We start from the raw sequence: 19,915 nt of genomic DNA, 5'->3' as shown, positions 1-19,915 counted from the left end.
AGCACTGCTATGAGGAGTGGAAGAAACGTCTCCAGCGCTGTGTGGCTACAGAAGGAAGTTATTTTGAAGATGACAATATAGAATTGTAATTATTTTTGAATAAAAAAAAATTAAAAAATCAGTCTCATTACTTAATTTACAGACATCGTATTATACATTTTAGGAAAAAGATCTAATCTCCACCATACTCCCAAAAGTGTCTTTAAATGTACTTCCAAATTGTTTAAAAAAGTAATTCAAATTAAAATGATTGATTTACAAGTATCTATTCAATTCGTACTTATTTTTGAGAAAACACAAAAAAAGTACCTATTTGGTCTAAAAGCTTATTGTTGATATACGAGGGTCGTTTGAAAAGTCCGTGCAAAGTCAGAGAGATAGCACCACTGGCGCGTATCGAGGTTATGTTTAGTTAGTAGCAAAAAATGGACGAAAAAGAATTTCGTGTGTTGATTAAACACTACTTTATGAAAGGCAAAACGCCTGAGGAGACTAAAGAGAAACTTGATAAACATTATGGTGACTCTGCACCTTCGATTAGAACAGTTTATAAGTGGTTTCAAAATTTTCGGAGTGGCCATATGGGCACAAGTGACGCTAAACGTTCTGGACGCCCTGTTGAGGTTACTACTCCAGAAATCATTGATAAAATCCATGATATGGTGATGGATGACAGAAGAGTGAAGGTGCGTGAGATTGCTAGTGCTGTGGGCATCTCGAATGAACGGGTACATAATATTTTGCATCAACATTTGGACATGACAAAGTTATCCGCAAGATGGGTGCCGCGATTGCTCATGCTTGACGAAAAACGAAATCGTGTGAAGAGTTGCAAGGACGGTTTGCAGCTGTTCCAGAAGAATCCGCAGGACTTTAAGCGTCGTTTCGTCACTGTGGATGAAACATGGATACATCACTACACTCCTGAGACTAAAGAACAATCTAAACAATGGGTTACCAAGGGGGAATCTTGCGCCAAAAAAAGGCGAAGACCGTTCCTTCGGCCGGAAAGATTATGGCGACTGTATTTTGGGATTCGCAAGGAATAATCCTCATCGACTATCTGGAAAAGGGTAAAACTATTACAGGTGCATATCATTCATCGTTATTAGACCGTTTGTAAACCGAGCTGCAAGAAAAACGCCCACGATTGGCCCACAAAAAAGTCCTTTTCCATCACGACAACGCACCAGCTCACACCTCAGCAGTTGTGGTCGCAAAATTAATGGAAATAGGGTTCCAACTCGTTTCACATCCCCCCCTATTCTCCAGACTTGGCTCCCTCGGACTACTATTTGTTCCCCAATATGAAGAAATGGCTGGCGGGAAAAAGATTTTATTCAAACGAGGAGGTGATTGCAGAAACGAATGGCTATTTTTCAGACTTGGACAAATCCTATTATTCGGAAGGGATCAACAAACTAGAGCAGCGTTGGACGAAGTGTATAAGCCTAAAAGGAGACTATGTTGAAAAATAAAAAAGGTTTACCCCAAAAAATTAAGTAGTTTTTATTTTTGCACGGACTTTTCAAACGACCCTCGTAAGTTGATAAATTTTAGAGAAATACTGACGTAAGGAACTGGAGAAAAAAGAAATGCTTCTTTTAAAGTATAAATTTATTCTTATAAAATACATTTGATATTTACAATTATTTTACATTACATTATGTAAAACTAGACAAGTTCTCCAAGACTCCTTTACAGTTTGCAAACGAAGCAATTTTTTGTTTTTTCTTTCTTATTCATAAATTAGTGTGATGTAAATTGTGATAATAATTCGATATTAAAATCAATTATAATGTTCTGTTTCTATGAAACTTTTTAAAGCCTCACAATATAATATTTAGTCGTTTAAAAAAATGAGAGGTCCATAAGAGTTCCTTATTTTGAAATAAAAAAATAGTTTTGTTCCATATGAATAATGACATAGTTTCAGAAATATGAAGTTTTGGGATCAAAAGAAAGACAAGGGTATAAGTAATAAAAGAAAGATTATTGGGAACAAGTAATCAAAAGTTTCTTGTTACTCTGAAACGATTACAATCCGTTGATACTTCTTAGATGGTGCTTATACAATTGCAAAACCAAAAATTTAAAGTCCAACCTTTGTTCATTTGTAAAAAAAAAAAGGTCACAAGTTGAAAAAAAAGAAAGAATAATATTAAGTAAATAGTGCTAATAGAAAGTAATTATTGCGGGAGCAGTTCACTGTACGGTATGGCTCTTAATATATTGTTGCCCATAGACTTGATAATAGCGTCGGCCGTCTCTTCCATGATTGGTGTGATCACCTGTAATACTTGTCGCCAGTTTTGGTTGATGAAAGTGAAAGCTGTATTAGCTGAAACATTAATTACAATTAGTTAAAAGTATTTTGTAATCAACTGATTACAGTTCATATTTAGCTATATTATCAGTATTGAAATGATCGGCAGCATCCTAACTTACATGAGAAGACCTTGAAATAGGTTTCTGTACGGTTTCGAAATTACCTCCCCCAAAAAATGTATTTTTATTTATTTATAATTTCATTTAGAGCCTTACAAATCATGAATATTACTTAAGGACTTAAGCATTGTTAGCCTGGAATTTCTTCAGTTATGCAAATATTTCTGATGGAATGGCTAAAGTAATTTGATTTTAAATAAAGTATTATTGTTTTTTCAGATAGTAGCTGCTTTCGGAAGAGTACCTATGCATCGGCTTTAGATGGGTTCATTTTGAGAAAATGGAAACCATTTGACTGTTTCAAGACTTCAAAATAAACTACCAACAACTATGAGTTTGCTACTCAAGGCAATATCTGCGATCACAATATGCCATGCTTCTGTTCCAAAAGCGCTAGTTTGAGAACACCTTTGTTCTTCATTTTAAGGTAGGTTTGATTTTAACCGTATTTTTTATTCTGTGCTTTAAACTCCGTTTTATAAAATTTAATAATAATTCACGCAGGATGAATTTGCATCGTCTAATCTCTTTATGTAGTCGATACAATTAGTCCGATTTTAACCACTGAATGGTAGTCCACAGAATAAAAAAATTAAAAAATCAGTCTCATTACTTAATTTACAGACATCATCAGTGTTGACGACTTTGCTTTGCTGTCCTCCAACCTTTATTTTAGATCTGACTGTCTTGATGTTTACATACTTCACACCCTTTTTGCTGGACACTATTTCACCTGTACCTGGGCAGACTTAAGATTTAGCATTTAATCTTAATACATTTATGAATTACATAAACCCCGGGAGCAAGCATGGAGTGAGACCCAAAAAATTGTCCATCGATCTTGTGTTTTTTAAAATAACTGATTTGTTCAAATCGGAACTTGAAAAAATTGACTATAATTGCGTCTCTATAATTTTGTATTTTGGCCGGCGATGAAGGATTATTGGATTATTATTGGGATTGGGGAAAATCAATATAAGTATGTTATTTATGTTTAGAATACCCCAGGGACACCAATATTCATGAAGAGGCGGATAAATTTCCTTATTTTTGTTGTTACATCTGATTTGGAGAAAAGTAAGTTATTTCTAAAGACATTTTTTTTATCTTTTATTGGGTCTTTTAATTTTTACTGCCAATAATAAACATGTGCAGTGAACAGTATTGCTTTAGCTTTTGCAAATATTTGTATTAAAGACTTTTTAAACCAAATAGTGTGTAAATTGTCCTAGGCGTCACACTGGTACTATCTAGCGGATTTCTTTAGAACTAGAATGACAAATTTTGACATAATGCTCAAACTTGCTATTTGAGGCTGCATTTGGCTCCTTACCCAATTAGTATTTTAAGTCCTTTTCTTATATATATCGCTTTGTAAGTAAAAAATGAATCATACGGAGTCATCACCATATAAATTCATGTTTTATTCACGCTTATTCAAATAACATGTCACTTATTATTAAGGCCAGCACATAAGACAAATCAACAAAAAAATCAGGCCATTGATATTGGATAGAACTTCTGAAATCTAACAAAATGTTTTTTAATCTACAAGAAACAACATTATTGGCATGTTAAATGAAAACATAAAATTAATTTAGAGAACTTTTACTGTTTTTTTGAGGCTGTCAAACAACTCATATGGCAATACCAGGAAAATGAAGGCTGATACTGGTTACCTTTTGGAAACGGAAACTAATCCCTGAGAACTCAAGAAAAGAAAAAAAAAAATTGCTGACTTAGATTGCCTAAAGTTAGGTCTTAAATTAATAATGAAGTCAAAATTGATGTTAAATAGGAGCCTACGATGCTCACATCTTTAATCATTTGAGATCAGTCCAGTTTGGAGTGATCTAGTTAACTAGATTTAGATTATCTGAATAATATTTTAAACATAATTATCATTATATATCTTTATTATGCTTAATTCGTAAATAAATAAACCTGTGAATAAGGAACTTTGACGTGATTTTCCCTTAGAGCACTCTATTCAGAAATAAATAATGAATTGCGATACTTACTGATGATTTCGTTGTTGCGATCACCATCAGTGTTGACGACTTTGCTTTGCTGTCCTCCAACCTTTATTTTAGATCTGACTGTCTTGATGTTTACATACTTCACACCCTTTTTGCTGGACACTATTTCACCTGTACCTTTCACATCTGCTACTATGTCAGCTGAAATAAACAAATAATTATTTAATTTTCATTCTTACTGAGCAAACTAAACAAATTAGAAATGTTTCTAGTATAAGATAATTATACTACACTAAATAATATCTATTGTTAATAGATGCTTTCTGCAAGAATTCAACTGAAAGTATATTTTTAATTGTCGCTCTAAAGTACTAGCTGTATTTTTGGATTCTTGGTACTAGCAATTCCAGTCCAAACATTCATTCAAAAGACAGAAGGTCTTTCGGACTGTGCAACTGTTAAGTTTGGTACCGGAGTTTCTAATACAGAATCTCGAGTACAAATGTGCTAGGTAATAGTCATCTTAACTTTCTTCTTGTTCTGTTCTGCTTAAAACAGCTACAGTTACCTAATACTCTTAAGCCTTTCAAAAAAAATTAAAGGTACCAAAACTGAGGTTAAAAGTTAATGTTACGTCCTTCTTCACTTTTGGGATTTTTAAAAAAAAATTAATTTGGCCTTTTTTTAAAAAAATTAATAAAGTGGAAATTAAGTACATCTAAAGATATTTGTCCAATACGGACGGTGTTACAATCGAAAAATTATGACGTATTAGAAACTATTTGTTATGAAGAAACCAAAATAGGGCTTGGATACATAACAATAAGAGGCTCAAGCCAAAATTGGAAGCTCTTACAGAAGATAAAGCTAGTAAAAACAAATAGCTGCTGAAAGTAAGAATAATAGCGAGAGATTTATGAAGAATAACTGGGTTATTCCATATTATTCCATAACTTTTTATGGAAATAACATGAAGAATACAACGGAGTCGTTGTATGAAAGTTTTGGTAGAAGTTTTATTAGTTGATCGAGATTTTCTTATGTTAACGAAAAAAACTCTTTAATAATAAATTATTAGGTCATGTATTTAAATAATTTTTTTATTCAAACATTTTGACGTCCACAGCCGTCATCTGCAGCAATTCACATCTAAAATCTTCTTTTAACGTTCAAAGATCTAAGACGTTTAACATCTAAATAACGTTTTTATTTATAATTTAAAGAGTAGGTTCCTGACATTTGGAAGAATTAATACCGAAGTGAAATTATATTGCTCTGTAAGTTGTTTGACGTTGTCCTTAATGAATATATAGGCTTCGTGACCGTAAATTATAAAACTAAGGATTCAAGATTGGCGAGGAATCCGTCAAATAAAAAAAACAACTCGTCTTTTTGCCAACGTTTCGACAAATATATTGTCTTCTTCAGGGTCTGGATATTACAAATACACAAATACAAACATTTAGAGAATCACTAACACAGAAAATCAATAAAAAAAACAGTAATATAAAAAAAATAAATAAAATAATATTATTTTTTCATTTTATTTTTATTTTTATATTACTGTTTTTTTTTACTGATTCTCTAAATTGTTGGTATTTGTGTATTTGTAATATCCAGACCCTGAAGAAGACAATATATTTGTCGAAACGTTGGCAAAAAGACGAGTTTTTTTTTTATTTGACCGATTCCTCGCCAATCTTGAAACCTTACTTAACCTTAATTATTTTCGTTGCCTTATTTGTTAGTTCTTTGCTAACTCCGGATATTTTTTGTAGTTTATCTTGGAATAGCATAAGTGCTGAAGATCCTTTTCTCTTTGTCGGGAAGTATTACCTATTTCCCTAAGAGAACAATCTGATATGCGAAACATTTATAAGATCTAACTACAATACAAGTAGTTATAAAGCTATTGAAGGTATATTTTAATTGGCATCAATATTTTTCAGGTTAAATATTGATAGAAATTGACATTCCAGCTTTCTGAGGTCTCCTAATAGTTCCAGATCTTTTCTATTGTTCTCGGTGACCTCACAACAATGTTTACTAGACAAGCACAACATCTAAAATCTGCATAATCGCAAGTATTTTTGCAGAAGGTAAGAAAAATGGTTTATTATTTGTCAATAGTATAACTTATAATGTTGACTTACTGAAATTTCCTTTAAATTCACCCTTTCCTTTCAACGGTATCACCAATAATCTTCCATCAACATCATAGTTACATGTCGCCGTTATAAGTGGAAGACGTACGGTCATTTCCAGCACTAATGCCTCCGTATCACACCTAGAATTATAATTATATACATTTTCATTTAGAAAAAAGTATAAACAAAAACTAAATATATTACACTTTAAATGTAGTAAAATTAATGTAAAATTATTCAATTTACTTCATCCTTACTAATATAAATTCTGTACATTCCAATTAGGTCTAACTAAATTGTGTTGATCCTCGTAACTGAAAACTTAATTTGAAGAGTTGAAGCAGTTTTATAATACCATAGTGCGGGTAATGTTTATCTACATGTAAATTCACCAAACCGTTTCTTTACAAAATAAAGTGTTAAGTCCTAAGTGATATCTACGGAAAGTGACATCAATAATTTACTCTTCATTTTTACCCGAAATAATAAAAATAAAGAAAGGTTTTATCCAAGAATGTACTGTGGTCTTAAATCGCTAAAACGATATTGTCATTTACTTTAAAAAAAGAAAAGAAGACTATACATTGTGTAGAAATATCTCATCTGAAAATAAAGACTAAAATACGAATTGAATTTTAGAGCTATTTTTGTTCTGGTCCTTTTCAGAGTTCTCGTTAATGAGGAAAGCACTTTTTCGCTGGAATTTGGTTGGATGAAAGGCGTTTTTGGAATTATTTTGCGACTATTTAGACAGTTTGGATCTTCATTTAAGTGTGATGGTAATATATATTTTTTGATTGAGATTTTATTCTATTGACATTAGAAGCTTAAAAGTTCCAACCAGTTCGTAAGTTTAATATGGGCGACCATTATAATATACAGTGGTCTTCAGATGTGGCGCTTTGGTTTATAGCCCTAGCCAAGTTGTCTACCCAAAAGTCTGAAATCGATTAAGTAAAATTCGTTAAAGCCTTGTGTAAGGTAATTCAATTCTTAGTCTACGTGCAATCTAAGGCAACAAAAACCAGATATGCGGGAAGGATAGAAATGTTGCATACGTAGACGAGAGGAAGTATTACATTTTTATTTTCTTTGAATACTAAGTATTGGAATCGATTTATACACGTAATTTCTCAATGAAGATGGCCTCCTTAAAACATTTTCAATATTCAAGGGGCTTTAAAAAATATATATATATATATGATTAATTAAGAGTTTTTTTGTGTGATATTTATTATTATTATTATTATTTTTTAAATGATTTAAGGCGCGTCATCATCGAAGGTTATAGGCGCCCGAAGCTTTTTTCAGTGCACTGCCGGCCTCCGGACAGTGTTCTCTACTTGAGAATCCATTACGCTAACCTCATAGCTAATCCTCTCTTTGATATTTATTATTATTATTAATTTAAGAACATCATCTAAACCCCTGGGCGCTTGGTGTGGCCTCCCTGTTCATCCCGAGCTGTGAATCGTAGAGGCTTTCTGGAAAAGAAAATCGGAGAGCAGCTCGCTTAGATTTGAATCTGAGACCTCCTAATCCCTTAACCACCACGCTACCAAAAGCACTGATCTTTTCCCTTTAAATCATCCTTATTATATATTTTGTTTTTATTTTTTTGTTTAATTCCAGACCTAAAACTAATTAAATAAAACTCAAGGTAAACAAAATGAAGGGCTCTCGCTAATTACTTACTTTAGTTTGGTTACAGAAAAAGTGTTGGCACCAATTACTTTTATGTTGCTCAGATAAGCCTTGACATCCAAATTTGGAAGATTTCTGGTTATATTTAATTGAGGTATTACCAAAGGTTCTAGCGCTGGAACTCTAATCTTCGGGATACCTGGTCAAAAATGTAAACACAAGTTAGTGAGAGTTCACAGTTCACTTTTCACATTAATATTACTAATCACTAAAACGTGATCAAGTATATAACCAAATAGTTAGATAATATGTTTTTCTTCTCATTTACATTAAAAAAAAAAATACTGAAGCGACGAATTCGTATTATGAAACAAGGTTAGGTTATTATCCGCTTTTACCTTTATTTAATTGTGGCCTGACTGCTTCTATAGCCTTAAGTACACATTGGTCAAACTTGGGATCATTTTTCTTGCACTGAGGTATGAAATCAGCTGAAAAATTTACAAAAACAAAAATCAACCTTTTTTTTAAGCAGCTATCTAAGCAGAATTTTATTTAAGCAAGTATTGTTAAAAATAGATCATAAAAATGTTTGAACACCCAATGTAGTCTTACTGCAGTTTGCAGTTATTAAATGTGTTAGTTTTTAGTTTACTATGATAGGAAATAATAACCACTTATTCTAATTTCTCTTAATGCGTACAATGCTGAAGATTTTAACTTAATTAAACTTTTCTGATTTTCAAACAGCAGTAAAACAGTAAATCTTTTAAAATTATTACTCGCTGCTATTTCTAAGTGCATGTAATGGCATGTAGAAAAATATTGTGGTAGAGTCTAGTAGTGACTATTTTGTTTTTATTTTTTTGTTTAATTCCAGACCTAAAACTAATTAAATAAAACTCAAGGTAAACAAAATGAAGGGCTCTCGCTAATTACTTACTTTAGTTTGGTTACAGAAAAAGTGTTGGCACCAATTACTTTTATGTTGCTCAGATAAGCCTTGATAGTGATCAAGAAAAGGAATGATCGAAAAGTTAATATGAATGGGAGGAAGGCGAATCATCTCTCTTAGGATCGATCCATCTAAAGTTGTGTATGTTGAATTAGAAATAAAGATACATAGGTCTGGTGGAAGTCGATGAAAGTGAGTTAATATTTTTATTAAGAAATGTCTTGCATCCTAAGAAAATGGCTGCGACCTTTGAAACCATTCACAAAAAAAAAAAAGTTCGGCTCAGATTTAGAAGCCTATATGTAGCAAATTATTAGCTGGTCTGTTAGTTTTGAAGGGAAAAGTGAGTTGCCTCAATAAAGGATGAGTCAATAAGTAGCCTTATTAGGAAGAAGTAATGAAACTCTGAAGGAACTATGAATAGAAATAGAAGCAGACTCCTTAGGTGTGTTCTAGGCCACAAATTACTACAAAGTATCATTTCTAGTTCTTGAGACGTATTGGTTACTTGAACTAGCAAGATAATCTTACTTTTTCGGAAGTTAAATAATTGCACAACTTCCTTCAGCAAGAAAAGAGAAAGTGAAATAACATACCCAATGAGTACAAACATAATCTGGATCGGAAGTAGCAATAAAGTAATTTTACGATTGCATAATCATAATTAAATTTTATATTACAGTTTAATCTTAATTGGAGTTACTTTCTGAGTGAGTAATTCCTAATAAAATATTGCAATAAAGAGAACATCAGTAAAAAAAAAAAAGAAGCAATTATAAAATGTGTTGAAATTAGGAATTTAAAATGAACATATTCTATTTAATCTAAATTATAACTAACAATTTAAAACTGCAGACAAGTGAAAGTCAATCTATTATCTAATGATGCACTTGTGCAACCAAAGTAAAGGTGTTTTACCAATAAGTAAACAAAAAAATAAAACAACATATTTAGTTAGAGATAATATCTAGTGAAAGTGCTATTTGCTTCATATTTAAGGAATATTCATTCATTTAACGTATTCATGTTCATTTATTCAAGAAGCAATGCATTAGGTAATCAACTAGCTAATATCTTGAACCTTGATTAATACTCTTCAAGTAATCAAGGTCAATTTACTGAATTAGATGGTCCGATTATTGATATTTATGTCTCTGGTATGGTCAGCTGCATTAAACGTTTTCATTTCTAAAATTATTTCAGGGTGACTTTTCGTCTCACTAATAATCATGAGTGGTGAATAGATGAGCGTAAGGTATTTACCTTTAAATTTCTTTTTTATACAGTTTTCAATAAAATTCAAAGCCAAAATCGATGTATCGAAACCAGAACTACTTCGCCCAGAACTTTAACCGTTCAGCTATAGGGACGGAAAATAAAAACATAGATTAAAAATACATCAAACTTTTACATTTTCGTATTTTTATAAATTGCCAGAAATAAAGGACACTCTTTGGAGTTCATGAAAAACTACGCTGTAAAATGGTTTTTCTTTAAATTCAAAACTCTAAGAAGATAATTAGAAAGATAAATCATCGGAATAGATTATAAGTTTTTGTAGGATGAGAGTCTTGCTTCCTTGCTCTCTTTTAATCCAGCCCTGATAGTAAAAGTATAATGCACTAAAGAATAAATATCTAAATTATGTCTAAAAATAATAATAGAGGCGCTAATGACCAACAACTATGGTTATAAACCCCAAATAATTACAAACATGATTTCATTTTATAAACAATAATGTATTTACTTATTTGCCAGCATACATTACCATAATTGCCTTAAAGTATATTGACCTTACAAAGTTTTATTTATATTTATAACCTCTTTAATATTGTTGGCTCATTTGAGTTATTTGTTGATGATAAAGGCTTATTTTAACTATTTATTTATTAATAATGTCAAGTAAGTCACAGCCTAATTTGGTAGAATTTATTTTCAGATGCGATTTTTAAGAAGTATGCTGAAGACTTACAGATTTGTGAAGGTTTTTCAAAGGAAGAGAGAGATTATTTATGAAAGTATTTCCTGGTTAACTTATCTTAAAACAATGACGAAATCATAAAAGTAAAGTAATCGCCTATTTTTTCAGGCGGGGCTTAACGTCCAACTACCAATCAGGTGTCGTGGACGGAGGCGACTAGCAAACGTACTTTACTATTTTTCATTTAACCATTAAATAAAATCCAAGGCCTAAGTCCGGGAATCGAACCCAGTACCACAATGCATATTAGCTTTGCAGGTCTGACGAAATCATAAATACCAAATAAAAAGACCACCAATATGGTTTCAGTGTAATTATTTATTTACTAGATTTACGAAACTGAGTTAAATTGATCAAGTTGCCTACCTCCTACAGTATTGAAATTAGGAAATTCTCTAAGGTAATAATTGAAAATTATTTAATGTATTGCAATCATTTATGTAAACTTTTTAAACTGAATATCAAAACTTGAGAGAGAAAGTGGCTGTGATTTCTAATTAACGGCTTTCATGTCATAATCTGTCATTTATGGTATTGTATGAAATGGCGACTCAGCATGTTTTGAAGTCGTGGAAGCGATAATCCCATGTTGACATCAAGTAATATAGGGGGCATCCGCCCCCGGGGGGCATCGCGCCCTTTGCATTATTATTACAAAATATTATTCGATACAGAATACTTGGTAATTATTGTGTTCTTTACTATCACTTAACAGCTCTGTTTTTCATTTACTTGGTTCATTTCCTGGAAATAAGAGCTTAGCAATTTTAGTTAGAAGCCTTATCTTAGAGGCCTCTTAAACCGATCATGGATAGTACGAGTATTGCCTGAAAGAGAAAATTTGGGGACCGGGTCCTGTATGAGTCTCAGTTGTTTGTTGAATGGCCATAATTGAAATATGTGTATTGGAATTAACATTTTTGACAAAATAATAAATGTCATCTTTAACAGAACATTCTCAGAACAGGATCCTCCAAATTTTACAGCAACTTCTTAAAGTGAATATAAAAACTGCGCCAAATATTTTTTTTTTTTCTGGAGAACCAGAACATCCCAAATGAACGAACTAAATCAGGACAGTTATGCCTCCAATAATCAGTTTGAACTTAAAAATTTTCTATCTAGGTTTCTAGGTATTCTTCAATGTAATATTTAACTGCAATCCAGCGGACTCGAAAATATGTTTTTCCAGTAAACAATAAATTTAAAATTTTTATATGATCTAATACAGAGAACAACAGTAATAATAATTAATATAGTCTAAATTCTATCACATTTCATTCAAATATTTGATTAACTGTAACGTTTGTCGATTTTCCAGATTTCCACACTGATTCGACAGTTTTGAAATTTGAATGATTTGCAATACTCCGTACTACAGAGGTACAAGAGATAGTGGAACTAATATACTTAACATTCGTTTAGAAAACTAACAATAAAACCTAATTTTGTCTTATATAAAAGTTGAAATTACAAAATTACGTCAAATCTATCAAGAAATTACATATAAGTTCAAAGAAATGGCAAACTTGTCTTAAATAGAAAGAAAAAGAAAACCAAGAAAACATGTACAAAGAGACAAGTAAATACTGGCAAATAAGTATGGCAAAAAAAAAACCAGAATGTTAGGCCAGATCTAAAAAAGAGGAATTGCAATCCAGAATAAAGACGACATTGGTTTTTAGGGAATGTTTAATGTTAACTGAAAACAAATTAAAAATATATTGATTTTAATTAATGTTAAAATACTTGTTAAGTTTTTCAGTGTATTTTGGAAGGTTTATACTAATTCATAAATTAAATTACATGTAAATACTCTAATGTAATAATAAAACTGTAAATATGCAAGATACTATGTCTTAAAACTTGCCTTTAAGTTTAGACTAGGACAAGAGTTTGGACTTACAAAGTGCGGAATTTCCATCTAAATCGTAATTAGCAAAATATTTAACCTTTCTTTATAATATGTAGGACATATAACTGTACATTTTACTAAAATGATCCTTTAAAGGAAAGCTAACCACCCTCTTTAGAAGTGGCATTAATCGCATTATTCTGTGAAAATGTTTCAAATAATAATAGTAGACCGATAAAGGTTCAATGAGTTAATAAAAGAAAATTGTTCGAGTAAATCTCAAAAAAGTGAAAATCCATTCAATTTAGTAAAATGGTATTTTGGGTAGAAGAAATCCAATTGATGACTAGGTTATAATCATGTCCCTTGATAAAATCTATTCGACATGATGGCAATGCTATCTATACTTACCTCTTAACAAGAGAAAATAAAAATAATTATTAAAAGTAGATTACTTACGCAGTTTCTTACACTCAACCAAATTCACAGCAAGTACTAGGCAGGCAGTTAAAATTAAATTCGTATATAGCATTGTTGCAGAATCTTGAATCACCTAGAAACTAAAAGATGAATATAAATTATTATTAGAGTCTAAAAGGATTTGTTGATAATAGTAGTGAAGGTAGGCATATCAGTCTAATTGGAGTCAAATAAAATAAATCTTTATTATAAATTTCGTACGTTCTTTATAAATTCCATGTTTCAGTTTGGTGAATCCAAGTCTTAGGATTTGATCAATATTTGTTGAGAGCAATCGAAAAACTGTTATAGACGCTCGGAGATTGTTAAGATAGATATATTCAATGGGATTAGCTTTAACCCACAATTAGAAAGCAACCTTCTCCATTCCCAGATTGGATTGAAGAAATTAAGAAGTTCATATTTAAGGTGGAATTATTGTAAATATGAAAAGAAACGCTTGTTTTTGTCTATTATGACTGAATAACTCAAGTCTCTAAACGGCAATATTGACACAAAAATTCGGTGTAGAGTGCTTTAAATGAGGGTTTTAAGTAATTCTTCTGCACGTTGAATGGCTTAGTGAATAGTATTCTGTTTAGAAGGATATGTAAGTACTCTTAATCACGAACTTGTTTGCACCAGACAAATTGCGAAATATTACTAAGCAACCATTACTTTGTATTATGGTTTCTTCAATTCGTTTCATTAAATTAGTGAGAAGAACTATATTTTTATTTTATGATTTTTCTTAATAATATATTTTTTTTTAAATAATTTTGCCTCGACAATTATAAATAAAATTATTATAGAACGACAATTATAATCAACTTTCAGAGAGCGACTTGGAGTTTTAATAAAATGCTGCTACCAGTTTTTCTGTAATCTGTCTGATGCGACCTAAATTTTGTAGTCTACAGCCGGCTTTAAAATAAAAACCAGATATTATTTCTGGTTTAAATGTTAATAATTACGAAATATTTACTTCAGCCATGGTGAATTAATAAATTAAATCTGTAAAGTTGTAACAAGGGGCAAGTAGTTTATATTGTTATTTTATCATAGTTCATATTCCACGTTGTGTAGTGAATTATGGCCAGATTTAATTGAATTTATACCATTTGTCAAGTCCTTTCTTACCCATAGTTATACAAAGTTTTCGATAGTGTCAATTTTTTCAAATTTTTCCTGCTTATTAGATATATGTTTTGAAGTTTCCACTGAAAGAAACCATTGTTTTTTAGCTCATGGACGGTATATTTTATTTGTTTGTGTTTGAGCATAAAATCTCATCAGTGAATACTCGATGAACATGGTATTCCAATTAGATATCATTGACAATTCGCGAATCAATATTTCTAGTAATGGTCAATAATCCGGCAACTAGTATAGCAATTAACATATACGATTTTCATTTTATCGTGACTTTCTATGTGTTTAAATTCCTTGAACGATATTTTCTCACCGTAGAATCGCTTTCTCCTAAAAACTTTTTCGCCAAAAAGTGGATTTTTTATAGCATTCTCTGAGAAAACTGCGATATTAAACTGTCCACAAAAGTTCTCCTTCAGAACCAACTAACGCTTTGCGCCAGTAAAATTTGTAAAAAAATAGTAGTGAGGGAGTTACTGGAATTTTAGTTGTGGCTAAAATATGTTAATCTGAGGATGGAATTCGTTAATTACTATTGCCATTACTTTTGTTTACACTGCCTAACACTAAAAAATACACTATAAATATCAAACTTTTTTTTAAGTGAATTCAGTTAGGCACTGTGTTGTGGAGAATCTATAACATTGAGTTCAAGTTTGCGCGCAAGTACTGACTAAGTACTTCATTATTCTTGACCCTATTTTTGTGTTAAACATATTGTTCTCTACGCATCAGTACTTTGTAAAAGGAAGTCTACACGGTAATGATAATTTATCAATTAAATTTGTTCCAAATTATTGTAGTAAGAAAATTAGTGTGAGTTATCTCACCAAATTTTTTGATTTAGCAAACAGAAAATAAGTTCTCATTCTTAACTAACGATTGGTCAAACTTGGATGACATTATTGAAGAAAGAAAAAATAAAATAAAAAGAAAACTTACCCTAATCTTAATAAGTATTAATTATTCTCGAGAAGAGAGATATTATATTATTTAAAAAAAAATAAAGGTAACGCCAACACAAAGATGAGAGACTAACTGCGGTGTAGCCACCCCCCAGCGCGTGGTATATACCCCGCAGGGTGGAGGTTGGTGGGGGAGTTACTGTGGTGATCGCTTCAGTCGCTACACCGGCCAGTGGTCGCACTCTCAGCACTGATCGGAAGTAGAAAGCGAACAAGGACGCAGTACCTAATCTAGAAGGAAAGAGTGGAAGAAAAGATGAAATATTATTTTATTAAGAAAATGCATTCATCAAGTGTATTGATTAAATAAAGAGTTCAACTTATTAAGAGCCCTTGAAGGGCTCCGATAAGTATTTAGCCTGCCGACTGCTGATAGTCGGTTTCCATCTATAAAAAAGAATAAGATTTATTTTTTTGCGAACAAAGTATCCTGAAAAAACAATCTTTTATTACGTTAGGTGATAGGAAATGCCCGCATAAGATGGTAAAAAAACTAAGAGGAAACATTAATAAATTGTCTGAGTTCGAAGGAAATTCCTCTTAGAAGTTTATAATTTTTAAATGAGTGTAGAAAAGTAGACTGTAAAGATTTTCTCTGAGTTCTACTTGGAGGAAAATAGATTATGCATCTTACAAAGAGGCTTTCCTATACAATGTAATCTAACAGCTTGACCTAATGGAAATCTCTTTCCAATCAGTCCTTGTTTTTAATTCAGAAGTAACAGCTAATTTTGATTTAATTTACAGTCGAATTTAGCATGTTTCCTCTAGGTTTATCTTATAATCAATTGTCAATTTTTCCTTCTTTTAATGATATTCAAACATATAATTTGAAACCTTTGGATCTATCCTTTTTATCTTTTGTTATTTAGTAATATTAAGTGAATTCGGGAAATGGAAGTAGGTATAGTATTTTAGAATAATAAAAAACCAACGGAAATTATTTAACTTCAACATAATATATTGTTTTAACGAATTATTACAAAGATAGACAAGGAAAGTGTCGTGACGGTCTGAGCTAACTGGAGGATATTATTTAATAAACAATCTGTACAACCTCATTTCCCATTATATCAAGCAAAATGTATATTTATATGTTATGTATTTGTTATTTTCGTCATCAAAATGAGCATTGTTTATTTATTGGCATTTCTCTTATTATGTGAATGACATGAATAACTGAAGGAATGCGAGTACTTGGTTTGTATGACTGCCGAACAAGTTGGGGTGACTAGTACCCGCTAACGCAGACCGCTTCATTAGCCAAAAAATTGTTAAAATAACTGTAATTTAAGCAGTTTACACCCTTTACAAGCAGTTTAAAGAACTTTGTAAAGTTACGAGTTTTCACATAGTAAGTGAGAAAGTTGTGTGAATCTTAAGCACAATTTAGTTTTACTTCTGAAGACTCTTCATTTGAACATTCATCGAAATTTAAACATTTATGATTCTAACTATACATTTATGAAATTACATTAACTATTTTAATTGACTAATTTTATGAAATGTTAAATAAACTTTTATGACTTCTGTGAATAGCCTGTATCGTTAATTACTACTATTTTCTATTGTTTTGTTGATAAACAACCTTTAGTGTTTATTTAATTTTAACACCATCCACTAAAATATCTTCAAATCTTTTTATCTTTTAGTTCAGTTTGACTGCCTTTAATAATTGTCTAAATTGTTACTCAAGGCCTTTAAAAATGGATTTTAAAAACCATGAATGAGTCCGATAATAATATCTTGAAATGTTCAGAAATTTAAATTGAAATTCTAAATTTTAAAAACTAAAAAAATCAGGCTAATCCAATGGAGGAGCCGTAGATAAATCTTTTTTCTGCTTACCTTTAAAAATATTTTTAATTTTTATTTTATTTTGATTAATTTATTTTTAATAGAATAATTATTATTATGGCCCACGCTGAGAAGAATTACAATAATAAATGGATTAGTATGAAGGAAGTGTTCTCTCATTCGTAGCCATGAGACAAGTTGAGAATTTTTATTTCATTCATTAGAATAAATGGTATCTCCTACATTGCGGTTGCTATTTTTATACAAAGATGTTGCTATTATTTATAATTTGCAGTCATTAAATTTTCAATAATGGATTACGTAGAGTAATTCTGTCTCCGTCGACAGAAAGTGGCATTTATTTCTTAGAAATCTGTTTGTTTTTACTTTCTTTTTTTTTTATTATTACTTTTACTACTAGTCTTGTTATTTTGTGAAAATTTCGAAATTCGAAATTGATCAGAGCTCGAAAGAAAAACTGTTAGCTACACAATTTTCTCTTCCTAGGATCCTCTGAGAAAACAATGCTCTGAGGCTGGCTGTACCATAAAAAAGTTCAATAGAAGGGACAATAAGTTCTCCAAAATTGAGGTTTTTTTGCACTTTTTTGGCTTCGTAAATTTTGCAAATGTAAATAATTGAATAATTGTTAGAATTACAATACTGGACAAAATCTAAGATTAAATGCGTGACAGTATGCTTGACTGGAACATTCCGATGGGATTTGGATTTTCATCCATCAACATAGATCGATATTCTTCTTGTAGATAATTCGACTTTCACTAAAAGTTTCTTATAGTATGGCTGTCCATTCCGAAGGCTGGATGGCACTAATGACCCAATGTAGATAGACGCATCCCAAACAATTTGCTATTACTATTTCTGAGGCTTAACTGCCTAAGAAATCCAGATCCTCTTTTAAACCTCCTCCGTTAGCAATCCCTATGTCACTCCTCACATTCCATTTTGGTGAGTTCTACCTGAACGTCGACCTATCTCAGTCCGTTGTCCATTTCACCTTATTAATAATTGCTTTACCTGGTTTCCCAGTCTTTTAGGAAGGAACCATTCCTTCATTCTCCCAAAAAACAGTCACATCTACCAAGCTAGTTCCCAATTATATTTATAGTTAAATAATGAAGATGATAAGTCATGCATGTAATCTGGATATTCTTATTTTAATTTCACATAAGAATGTATACATGAAAGTTGACTTAGAAATTTCATTAGCAGAATGAGAAAAGAACAATGTTAGAAAAATAGCCATTTGTAACAATTTAAAGGATTAATGGATCCTTTTTTTTAAAGGCGCATCAACATCTTAGGTCAATGGCGCCCGAAACTTTTTCAGTGTACTGCGGCCTTGGTACAGATAGACTCCTTTCCTTCCCAGATCTCCGTTTTGGGTATACAGTGCTAATCAGGCCATCCCTTCCCATGGATCAATCATTAAAAGGGTTGGTATAATAATAACGACCTTATAAAATGAAAATATTACTACTTGCCAACTGTGCTCGTATCTTGTAAATCTGCTAGAAAATTAACTATTTTTAGAAAATATTAGATAATTTAAAAAAGATTTATGTAATAATGATAAAAATAAAGTCATGGACAAAGCAATTATAATGCGTCATACTAAAAATACTGTCTCATGCCCTAGATATTTATACACTGTGTTAGTACGAAATAATGAAGGTGTAAGATACATGTTTGACAATACAATGAACTTCGCTAAACATACACAGATGTATGTACATATATAAAAATATATATGATTTATAGTGAGAATGTGTTGGTATGCTTCTAGATGGAGCAGTGGCCAGCTACTCTAGAGCTCGCTCCCAAGTTAGTCGTATGAAAGTGAAACTACCGCACACACACTATAGTTGATTCCACATGGCTGTTTGGAATTGTTAAAGTAACTAACCTTTCTTGTTAGCTACTTTCAATTTCATCTTAAGATTGTAGCTCGTCCATTAAGTAACTTATTTCCGCCCTCTAACCTTGTCTTCATTACGTTCAAACATCACCGGATATCTTATATCCGGCATTAACTTTACCGGTTTATAGGATTCTTTAATTTGTTATTTTTGGTTATTTAATAGTTAAAATTTAATTTATTTTAATAAACGTACTTTTTTTGTGAGTCTAGACAAGTTCTTTTTTTCAGTTTATGAGAAATTCTTACAATTTTTGGTAAAAACAAAAACTGCTATTAATAGTAAACTTAGGGAAGGGATTAGCTATGCGGTTAGCGTACTGGACTCCCACGCGGAGGTCCCGGGTTCGAATCCAGCTGCTGACCCTTAGATTTTCTCTTCCTAGGAGCTTCTTACAGCTCACTGTCCGGTGATGGACAGTGTTGTCTGTAACGAGAGAACACTGTCCGGAGGCCGGCAGTGCACTGGAAAAAGCTCCGGGCGCTAATGACCTCAGCTGTTGAAGCGCCAAAAAAAAAAAAAAAAAAAAATAGTAAACTTTTTCTACATTTTGGAACTGCTTGAAGATTAAGAAGGAAGCCACATTATAAAAG

The 19,915-nt window shown here is 31.5% G+C and overlaps 1 protein-coding gene and 1 long non-coding RNA gene across 20 annotated transcripts in view; one reads left to right on the top strand and one right to left on the bottom strand.

The window, feature by feature from the left end:
• Positions 1–13,006, top strand: part of LOC141454683 (uncharacterized) — a 77,271-nt gene extending 64,265 nt beyond the window's left edge. For 6 of the 19 annotated variants that reach the window (XR_012458882.1, XR_012458877.1, XR_012458878.1 and 3 more), the window contains 4 exons: positions 2,668–2,875; positions 3,447–3,525; positions 6,377–6,526; positions 7,241–13,006. This is a non-coding gene — a long non-coding RNA (uncharacterized lncRNA). The remainder of the gene's footprint in view (positions 1–2,667; positions 2,876–3,446; positions 3,526–6,376; positions 6,527–7,240) is intronic. The other 13 variants (XR_012458886.1, XR_012458884.1, XR_012458879.1 and 10 more) reach the window with 13 other exon arrangements.
• Positions 1,600–15,713, bottom strand: LOC141454680 (circadian clock-controlled protein daywake-like). Its single transcript, XM_074129195.1, has 7 exons — positions 15,563–15,713; positions 13,469–13,569; positions 8,617–8,709; positions 8,270–8,417; positions 6,581–6,714; positions 4,470–4,628; positions 1,600–2,341 (listed from the first exon to the last, which is right to left on the bottom strand). Exons 2-7 carry the CDS (start codon positions 13,539–13,541, stop codon positions 2,190–2,192), a joined length of 759 nt encoding a protein of 252 aa, XP_073985296.1. The 5' UTR covers positions 13,542–13,569; positions 15,563–15,713; the 3' UTR covers positions 1,600–2,189.
• Between the last annotated feature and the right edge of the window lie 4,202 nt (positions 15,714–19,915).

Source organism: Rhodnius prolixus, unplaced genomic scaffold, assembly GCF_049639745.1.
Source record: "Rhodnius prolixus isolate KJV_2025 unplaced genomic scaffold, Rpr scaffold_9, whole genome shotgun sequence".
Classification (NCBI taxonomy): Eukaryota; Metazoa; Arthropoda; class Insecta; order Hemiptera; family Reduviidae; genus Rhodnius; species Rhodnius prolixus.
The sequence above is the reverse complement of the archived record's forward strand: the minus strand, read 5'-3'. Positions and strand labels throughout refer to the sequence as shown.

Coding starts and splice junctions, on each gene's coding strand:
- LOC141454680 (XM_074129195.1), bottom strand. CDS start 13,541: ATGCTATATACGAATTTAATTTTAACTGCCTGCCTAGTACTTGCTGTG. Junction 8,710..13,468: donor GGTTGAGTGTAAGAAACTGC/GTAAGTAATCTA, acceptor TAAATTTTTCAG/CTGATTTCATACCTCAGTGC. Junction 2,342..4,469: donor TCGCAACAACGAAATCATCA/GTAAGTATCGCA, acceptor TTAATGTTTCAG/CTAATACAGCTTTCACTTTC.